The sequence below is a fragment of the Etheostoma spectabile genome, chromosome 15, assembly GCF_008692095.1.
Source record: "Etheostoma spectabile isolate EspeVRDwgs_2016 chromosome 15, UIUC_Espe_1.0, whole genome shotgun sequence".
Classification (NCBI taxonomy): Eukaryota; Metazoa; Chordata; class Actinopteri; order Perciformes; family Percidae; genus Etheostoma; species Etheostoma spectabile.
This window is the reverse complement of record NC_045747.1, coordinates 6,716,985-6,726,581: the sequence shown is the minus strand read 5'-3', so window position 1 is coordinate 6,726,581 and position 9,597 is coordinate 6,716,985. Positions and strand designations below refer to the sequence as shown.

General features: G+C 39.5%; 2 protein-coding genes across 6 annotated transcripts in view; one reads left to right on the top strand and one right to left on the bottom strand.

The window, feature by feature from the left end:
* Window positions 1-7,738, bottom strand: part of atad5a (ATPase family AAA domain containing 5a) — a 13,684-nt gene extending 5,946 nt beyond the window's left edge. Inside the window, exons 1-11 of the mRNA XM_032538382.1 lie at window positions 7,316-7,738; window positions 6,719-6,782; window positions 4,842-6,607; window positions 4,633-4,717; window positions 4,328-4,486; window positions 3,764-3,908; window positions 3,417-3,659; window positions 2,920-3,068; window positions 2,431-2,581; window positions 1,828-2,148; window positions 603-699 (exon numbers count right to left, since the gene is read on the bottom strand). Of these exons, the coding sequence (XP_032394273.1) occupies window positions 603-699; window positions 1,828-2,148; window positions 2,431-2,581; window positions 2,920-3,068; window positions 3,417-3,659; window positions 3,764-3,908; window positions 4,328-4,486; window positions 4,633-4,717; window positions 4,842-6,607; window positions 6,719-6,769 (3,167 nt within the window). The 5' untranslated portion in view covers window positions 6,770-6,782; window positions 7,316-7,738. The remainder of the gene's footprint in view (window positions 1-602; window positions 700-1,827; window positions 2,149-2,430; window positions 2,582-2,919; window positions 3,069-3,416; window positions 3,660-3,763; window positions 3,909-4,327; window positions 4,487-4,632; window positions 4,718-4,841; window positions 6,608-6,718; window positions 6,783-7,315) is intronic.
* Window positions 7,739-8,454: 716 nt separating this feature from the next.
* The window catches only part of LOC116703592 (far upstream element-binding protein 2), a 9,623-nt gene continuing 8,480 nt past the window's right edge, over window positions 8,455-9,597 (top strand). The window contains exons 1-2 of one of the 5 annotated variants that reach the window (XM_032538412.1): window positions 8,455-8,699; window positions 9,257-9,359. In XM_032538412.1, the coding sequence (XP_032394303.1) occupies window positions 8,571-8,699; window positions 9,257-9,359 (232 nt within the window). In that variant the 5' untranslated portion in view covers window positions 8,455-8,570. Of the gene's footprint in view, window positions 8,700-9,256; window positions 9,484-9,597 lie in introns of all 5 variants that reach the window. The other 4 variants (XM_032538413.1, XM_032538409.1, XM_032538411.1 and 1 more) reach the window with 4 other exon arrangements.

The following is a 9,597-nucleotide window of genomic DNA, read 5'->3' as shown; positions in this document are numbered from 1 at the left end:
CCGTATTATCGTCTCTCCACTGGCTGCCTGTCGTTTTTAGAATCCATTTTAAGATCTTGTTGTTTGTTTTTAAATCTCTTAATGGGCTGGCACCAACATATTTATCTAATATGCTGATTTTGTACGCTCCAGTCAGAGCACTTAGGTCCGCTGACCAGTTGCTTTTAGACTGTCCCAGAACTAGACTGAAGACCAGAGGGGACAGAGCTTTCTTGGTGGCAGGTCCTAAGCTCTGGAACTCTCTCCCTCTCAACATTAGAGCAGCTTCCTCTATTGAGAGTTTTAAATCACTTTTAAAAACTCATCTTTTTGCTCTGGCTTTTAACACAAGCTGAGCTGTGACATTTTGTTATTGTTATTGAATTGAGCAAAGCTTTTTATCTGTTGTCTGCTTTTGTTTTGTTTTTTGTTGTTTTTGGCATATTCTGTTTTGATGTTTTTTTGGGTATTTGTTATGCTTTTTTTCCTATGTTGTTATCTATAATTGTACAGCACTTTGGGACAGTAGTGACTGTTTGTAAATGTGCTATAGAAATAAACTTTGACCTTGACCTACAGTATAAACTGTAAGTGCAAGGAAATTAAGCAGTTTAGTTCCTCACCTGTGCAACTTCCTCACTGAGGCAGTGTTGCCTATGATGTCGTTGGAGTGCTGGGGCTGATATTTGTCTGTCCATAAAATGTCCTCCTTCACCACTTCTGTAGAACAAACCATTTTCTACGTTACTTACAACAGCCAATCAATTCTGCAGACACTAACTATACTAATTCGGCAAACATGTTAACACTGACTATGTTTACAAAAGAAAGTGGTAGCGTTTGTGATGCAGTCAGCTTGTAAAATTAAATGAAAATCGAAGTCATAATAAATAAATAAAAAACTGAAGTCATTTAAAATTAAATCACAAATGGGTGAATCAAGATTGCAATTTTATAACGATTTATCGTGCAGGCCTACACACATATATAATATTAATAACAATAATAATAATAATAATAACAATAATATACCTTTTTTGCCCTTATTCAAAAAAAGACAATATTCTGACTAAACTGTTTACATGGCTAATAAAAGTCAATAGTCCACTAATATTCCTGTTTACATGCAGATGTGCAAAACAGGATTTCCACCGGTAGCGGATTGTTCGACAGTGCAAACACAGCGTCCCTCTTTCATTCCTTCATCCACCTTATTAAAAAGGTCAGCATTGCAATGTTTGCTCATATCCAAAAACCTGTGGGTAAGTTTTTCCACAATATTTAAAAGTAGCTGTTTTTTTTTCTTTATTCTGAGCATGCATCTCTACTGCAGCCAGACTCACTTAATTGTAGTCTAGTTGGTTTGTGACGTACAACAACTGTAGCAACACACAGAAATGACTGTTGACTGTTGTAAACAGCGGTAAAAACCACAATTGAGACGCATATTCTGAATGCACTGTATACATGTCCTAAGAATGCCTTTAAACCCTGAATACTGGCACATCCCGCATGTATTCATTGGAAAATACTAAATTCATAAAATGGCAATATAAGGAATATGCTGTTTACATGACCTTTATAAAATTTGGAATAATGTCATATTCTAAATAATAGTAGAATATTAGTGTACATGTGTTTTCCTCTCATGGTTTTTTAAATAATTCTACATTGTTGTGGTGGAGTCAATGGCAGGAGCTCTATTTTTATTAAGTACTCCAAGCACTAAACCCTTACTTCTTAAAGTTTGCCCACACACTATAGTATAAGTATTGTTTACTGATCCCAAAGTTTATATAGTTATAATAAAAAAATGGGTGATTCAGACCATAAAACGTGATACCTCACCTTTTTTCCCAGGGTTCTCTCCCAAAAGCAAGTCATCAATCACAACCACAGAGTCATCTTCAGATTGGATGGGAACAGTTTTGATTGAAGGCTCGGCTTTCTCATCCGCCCCGTCCTCTGGCCTGGATCTCCGAGCTCGTCTCGAGCGCCCCCCCCTTTTTGTTGGCTTAGGCTCGGAATTTTTTTCTTTTGCACAGTTGGCCCGTTGCTTCTTAGCCAGCTTGACTGTCATTTCCCCCTCATCGTCCATCCTCTTCCTCTTCCCTCCTCCTGGCTCAGCTGGCAGTGTTGTGCTTGTGACTCTGTTTAGAGCCTCTGGTTCTATTAAGTAACATTCAATGGATGTTGAGAATCATTTGGATTTATGCTTTAATTTTTTGTATCTAATTTTGGCTGGTTTGTAAAACATTAACTGATTAAAATACTGCCCAAATATTTGTGCTTTCAGGGGACAATGGATAACTTAGAAAGTCATGAGCACTTGTGCAAATTATTTTCATGTAGATGCCAGTAAATAAATATAGGGTGAATACTGAAATTGAGCTTAAGCTTAATAGCAGCTTAAAAAAAAAAGCGTTCTACTTTTTCTCTAATGCGACTGACCTGAGGCTATGCACTGCTGCTGGTGGTCAGTGCGTCTCTTTAGGAAGCGAGTCATGAACATCTGAACAGGGAAGGGTGAGTTAGAGGTGCTGACCTCCTCCATTAGAAGCCGACGAACACTTTCAGAGATCTCAGGCCTCCAGCCAGAACCCTTCAAAAGAAAACAATATTACTAAATGTTACATCCGCTGTTTAACCCCCCTCCCTGTAGCTTTGCAGGGGAAAAAAATCCTTGGAACATGAAGACCTGTTTTGATCATTTATACAAGGTATACGCCACAAATTGCACAAAATTACAAATATATTGCACTGAAATAAGCATTTAAGTGTTTAACGTAGTGTCTCTCTTTATAAGTCTTTTTAAATACAACATAGCTATACTGGCAGACAGGTAGCAGCTATAAACTAGACAAATGTGTTCTGAGATAACAATTCTGCTAAACACGTGATTAAATCATTACCTCCATCATTAAAATAATTTCAACATACCCGTTCACAAAAGGCTCTACAGGCTGGTTCTGTCTTCACACAAAATGAGCCTCTAACGGACGGAAGTGAGTTGGATGTTTGGCACCAAAGCTCTTTCAGATGACACAATAATGAAGAGTCAGGCCACAGTAGACTCCAAAGAGGGCAATCTGTAAGTACACAACAAAATTGACTACTTGTAAATAAATCTTGTCCTTCTTGATACATCTATAGCTACTAGTCCTCATAATAATAAAAGTAATATAAGAAAAAAAAAGAAGAAAAAACTTTATTATTTAACTAAACTTCTAATTTCCTTTTAAACTGCAGGGTAGCTTGGGATTTTGCACCCGGGTTCAGTAAAGTTTTATCTTAAACTATAACAAATAATAATCTATTTATTGATTATGTTTTGTTTTGTTAATCTTAACATGCAAAGTAAAGTAAAAAGTAATATATTTTCCTTAAGTTAGTTTCCACCACTGTCAAAAGTACATTTGTATGAAGGAACAACTTACCATTTGATTGTTGCTTCATGTGAACAACTGGTTGAAAGGAGGAACGGGAGAGAGAGTAAGCCTCCTTGGTGGCAGCGGTCTTGGCTATCTGTTTCCTAAAGGACTCAGGAAGGCCACTCTTCAAGAACTCTTTGCGTGCCCTGAACTGCTCATCGTCCTGAGAGTTTTCAGAGCAGCTCTCATCAAAGATGGAAACCACCACTGACACCTTCTTCTCTTGGCCCAGCAAAGCCCCTTTGGAGCCTGTGAAAAGGAACACAGCACCTTTAGTTGAGATTTCAACAACATGCTAAACAGTAAATTATAATAAATATAAATATTATTATTATTAGACTGGGAAAGATTACCTGGGACAGCATTGGTCTCTTGGCCAACAGATTTGGCTTTTCCTAGAACTTCATTTAGACTACGTAAAGGCTTCTTGGTTTTACTTTTTCCTGGTGCCGTCTGAGGAGTAGCAGTCTGGTCCTCCTCCAGGCAGATGACAGAATCCTGAAAAAATAAAAATAAAATAAAAACACAAGAAAAAGAGAAGGGAAAAAAAGGACCATTGAGAAAATAAGTGCAAAACTGCAAGTTCTATATGTCTGAAACAAGGTTGCAACTTTAACATGACCAGTATTCAAGTTATTTATGCTTAAATGTACATAAATGCATAAATGTAAGAAAACAGTTGCAAGATAATAAAAAATAGGGGAAAAGAATCATAGTTACATCAAATATGCTTTTACTATTGTGGGTGGATTTATTGTTACTTAAATGTTTTATGGGCAAATGTTTGACAAGCCAGAACAAATGGACTGCAGGACTTTTTGCCTCAGCTTATGTTCATTAAGAAACAATGAAAAAGACATGCATGCACACCCCCCTGAAATTAGTGATTCATCCATTGTGTTGGCCTTTAACTGTACCTCATCTTCACAGTAGCTCCTCTTGGTGGAGGCTTCAGTTCGTGACGAACGCCTTAAGGTGCCCTCATCCTTGACAGCAGTTTTTTTATTCTGCTGAATTGCTCTGGCTTTCTCCACCAACTTCTTTGCCCGACTCCTTTTTTTAGAGTTAGTTGATGTCTGAAAAGTATTAGAGAGCATGTCATCATCATCATCATGACAGGATGAGGCCGTAATTACGATGTTTAAACATGTTCCTTGTCAAGTCAGGACACCAATTCATTACATTCAGAATTTGTCTAATTTGTGAAAAATACAATACTTACTTTAGTAGCTAGAGGAGTGTTTACGCCACTTCCATTTTCAGCCTGGGTCGTGGAAACATTTCTATGGACTCTAGTAAATTTAATCCTTATGAATTAGAAAACATTGAATTAGAAAATTAAATAAACAATAAAAACCATTACACATACATGTGCTTCGAAAATTATTTTCATAGTAATAGTATTAAATCATAGCTTTTTACATGTGTTACCTGATTGGACTTTCTTTTGTGTTAGATGGGCGTACCAGCTCTGCTACAAAGACTCCGTGTTTGGATTTGCGTATCTTTGGGGTGGACATCTTTGCAGGGATGTCATAAAGTAAAGCTGCATCGCCATCCTTCGACTTGAGTGTCCTGTTTTTTCTGATAGGGGTTGTTGGGGTGGCCTCCGGGGCTTGCCTAACTACAGTCTCTCTTCTGGACCTCCTTACTGTTGGGATGGAGGGAGTTGAGGTGTGGGGAGGCTTCCCTCTTTTACTATCACCTTCAACAATTGGGGCCACTGTTTCTTCCGCCACCGCAGCAGTAGGTGGGTTGGTTACTGCCTTCTTTTCTTCTTTAGCTTTTATTCTGCCTTTTCTTACTAGTTTCTTTTTAGCTAATTTGTTTTCCTGAGAGGCAGGGTCTTGTTCAACAGAGGGTGGGATTATAGTGTCCTCTTCAGCAACTTCGTCTGCATCATCCAAAGCCTTTTCTCCAGGTTGCTTTTGCTTGCCCTGTGTCTTACCAGGCTTGGGTTTGGACGCTTCCAGACTAGGCTGTTTAAAGGCAGACATGAACTGCTTTCTCTCTACCTCACTGCACTTGGGCACTGATTCACTCTCAAGCACAGCCAGTACTAGATCCTCCTCTTGAAGTACTACATTGGATTTACGCTTGATCGTTGAAGAGGGAGAAGGATGTTGTTTTCCGGCCTCTGTGTAAGGAGACAACACCACCTCTTCGGGGCTCATTGCCCCTTTTCTCCTGCTGAAGATGGAAGCTAACTTCCCCCCCGTCTTGGTCGCTTCCTGTTTGCGTGAGACTACATGCACTTCTGCCTGAATGGTGACAGTTCGGGGTGAGACTTGAAAAGGTGACTTCCCAGAACCAACATTTACTTCAGCTTTAGGGATGTCCAAATGGTCAAGGTCCATTTCTTTTGCTTCAGTTGTGATTTTCCTTGCATCTTCTTTGCCCTGTTCATCTTCCACGTCCTCTTCATCCCCACCCTGGCTCCGTACAAAATCTTCAAAGGAGATTGTGACTGTGCTATTGTTTAACTGAGAGGCCTCATCCACATTAACCTCCATACTAACATCACACAAGGAGCTCTCTTTTTCTTTCTTCTGTGGTTCTGAATGTTCTGCTTTATTAGAATTCTTTGCACCGGTTTTTATTAGTTTTGCTTCATCTTTTGAAAGTACAATCGGAGATAATTCAATATTGTTAAGTTTGACACTGTTCCTACATTTAGAACCTTCTTCTTCATCCCACTCAACACTGACAGTCTTGGTGACCTTCCTATTTGATTTTCCCCCTGTGATACAAGCCTCAGCACTAAGTTGGTCCATCAGGGATGCTGTACTACTGCCAAAAACACCACAGCTGCTGACTGCTTCTGAGTCTCCGCTATTATGTGGTTCCTCTACAATGAGGCAGCTCTCCTCCTCTGTGGAGCTTACAAGTTCAGCCTCCACAAGTTTTCTTACAGCTTTGCTGGCCTTTCTACTCCTTTTCTGAGATGGCTGTTTTACTGTTGCCTCTGGGCTGGTGTGTCTCTCTGCAAGCTGAGACGTCTGACAGTTCTCGTTTGACTGTTCAGGTGAGCTGGTCTTTTCTTTAGAGGATGGAGCCTTTCGGCTAAAGTAGTCCATGATGTTGTTGGAGCGTGGAGGTGAAAAGGGTTTCTCCACAGGCTTGGGCACAGGAGAAAAATAGTTTGTGATTGTCTTGACAACAGGACTGACACCATCTTTGCGAGATTTCTTGCATGGCTGTTAAAGGATTAACAAAGTTAATCAACTAGGAAAATGCATAATGAATAAAAACACTTTACAACAGCTACTGCGTATGCTTTATGGCCCAAATCAGTGTCATAGACTTACCTGCATGTCAAAGTCCTCAATGACAGATGCCATAGCCACAACACCTGCCATAATTTGAAGAGACCTGAAGCAAAAGGAAACGTTGATTTGTACAGGAGGAGCAGAGATAGTTTTATTATTATTAAAATATATGACTATTTCATAAAAGTGTTGTAACATATACATCATGCACAGTTATTAATATAGTTTTCAATAACCTTTCATGCTTCAACACAGTGAAAAACCACAAAACTGAACAAGGTATGTGCATATTTTAACTAGACAAATGTACTTCACAATTTAAAATCTATCAACAATACTTTACTCAAAACCAAACGCCAACTTATCCGACATTGTTGGCAATGTAAACAGCACTGTAACGTTACATTTCAAAGATTATTTTGAAGCAGAATTAATACCATGGTATGCAAAAAGTTAAGTTCTGGTGAAGCAAATTCAGTATAAAAAAAGATTATGTATAGAATATTTGCATGGACAGCAACATGAAATTTGATATTATTCATGGCATTGCGCCCTGTTACGTTAGCTCTTAACGTTACAATAGTTGGGCCAAATGACCTGCAACCAAATACACAAAAGGTCAAGGAAAACACTCACTGATAAAAAACGAAACCGGCAACTTTCTGCAACTTCAGAGAGAGTCTTCTTGTCTTCTCTTATTCACTTCACCGAAAGTGTGAATAAACAACAGAGGCAAAGTTCATGGTGTGAGGCGGACAGCTGTACGTTGCCACCAGACATTTCACTGTAAAACAACAAGCTAGCAGACTTGAGTGGATGTTCCTCTCAAAGCAACTCCGCTCCTCAGCGGTCCCAAAAATGGTCCAAACATTTTCAACACGTCAGCCACCAACATAGGAACGCAAACTGAAAAACGCTTCACAGATATTTTCCAAACTGCTCCGAGCAGAAACTCGAAATATATGTTTCTTGACGTGTATTGCTCTTTCAAAAACGCGCCAGACTAGTCGTGAATGAAGAGCGCCAAATATACGTGACCTTTGGCATGACAGAATTCCACCAATTACAGGACAGAAAATGCCTCCGTCATCGCCGGACGTAGTTTGCCCATAACAAACATGGCCTCCTTGGGTCTAACATTTAATGGAAAGGAAAAGATGACAGCCACCTCTGCTGGCTGCTTCTAACTTTACCAGTGCTCAAAATATGAAATACTGTGTCATTATTATATGAGTGGTGGATAGCAATACCACAGTGTGAAAATATTCTACATAACTAGGCCTAGTTCAGAAGTATATATATATATATATATATATATACACACGCACTCATAAATTAGTGTTCTTTGGACAGATGTACAGAACACAAATACACTCGACTCATGTATAGATCTGGTAAATGTGTGTACACACTCTTGCAGCACACTGTAACGGCCCCATTTGTTCACACACACACACACACGCACGCACACACACGCACACACACACACACACACACACGCACACGCACACACACACACACACACACACACATACACACACACACACACACACACACAATATGGACCATATTAACCGAGAGAAAACAAAAGACTGTTTGAAACTGTTGATTTATGAAACCAATTTATTCTATTTGTGAAAATACAAAAAAGGGTATGTAAAAACAGCATCTAATTTAAGCAAACACTAATTCATTGTAACATCTACCCCTTTTCCCTAGAGGCTTAAGTGATTTAAATATAATTTTTAATATGATAAAATTGGGTGATAAAAACGCGAATGCACCTTCCCGGCCGCCGTCATGTCTCTGGTGTACCCGTTACTATCTTGACTTTACTCGTGCGCAGATCCCGTGTTTTGGCTGCTTTTTCCTCGCCTGTTTTTTGGTCAACATGTCGGAATACAATGTGGTGCCGCCACCCGGATCCGGGGCCCCTCTCGGCGGACAGGCGGGTCTTGGGAACGGAGCTGGAGACATCAAGAAAGATGCGTTTGCGGACGCGGTGCAGCGGGCCCGGCAGGTGAGGGGATGGGACAGGCAGGATGGAACATGTTTGGAGAGAGGGCTAGCTAAGTTAGCTTGATTGCTAAGATTGTTGACACAGCTTGACACATACGATTGATATTCTAAATTCACACATATTTACGCTATATAAACGCTAGTTACGTTGTGTCACAGCTTGTTGTACATTAGGTAGATTATATGTCAACGTTATATAATACTAGCTACAGCAGCCACTTCACAGAAAACATCACAAAAACAAAATTAGATAAAAAAAGAAATAAAAAGCCATATTACACACAATTACAAAGAGAGACTAAAAAAACTGATAATAGAAATTAAAGATTGGAGCATAATGTTAACTTTAATATGTACTGTACTGAATACACACTTTACAATACCAAGTAGATATTGCTAAAGGCTATGCAGTCTTTTGTAAGATGCTCAGTCCAATGTGTAGCTTATACACGTTAATATTAATATGTAGGCAGTGAGCACGCTTGAGGGGCAGAGTAGTAAAACAGTGTTATTCATAGCTCAATTGTCATGGTGAATTTAACGTGTTTTTTTTTTTAGATTGCAGCTAAGATCGGGGGTGATGCTGGTCCTCCCATGAACAACAACACTGCATCTGATGGCTTTCCATTCACTGCACAGAAACGACAGCTGGAGGATGCAGGTATCGTGACTGCACTGCTCAGTGCGCAGTCTCCTTGATCTACTGTGGCTTGGGTTGTGCTTCATTTGTGCGTGACAGTGAGTCGCTTTGGACAAAAGCGTCTGCCAAATGAATACATGTAAATGTTAATTACCTCTTTATTACATGCTTAATGGTGACTTTAGATGCAGAAGATATTCCCAGTGCAGTCTTCACAGACACATCACATCAGACACACACACACACACACACACACACA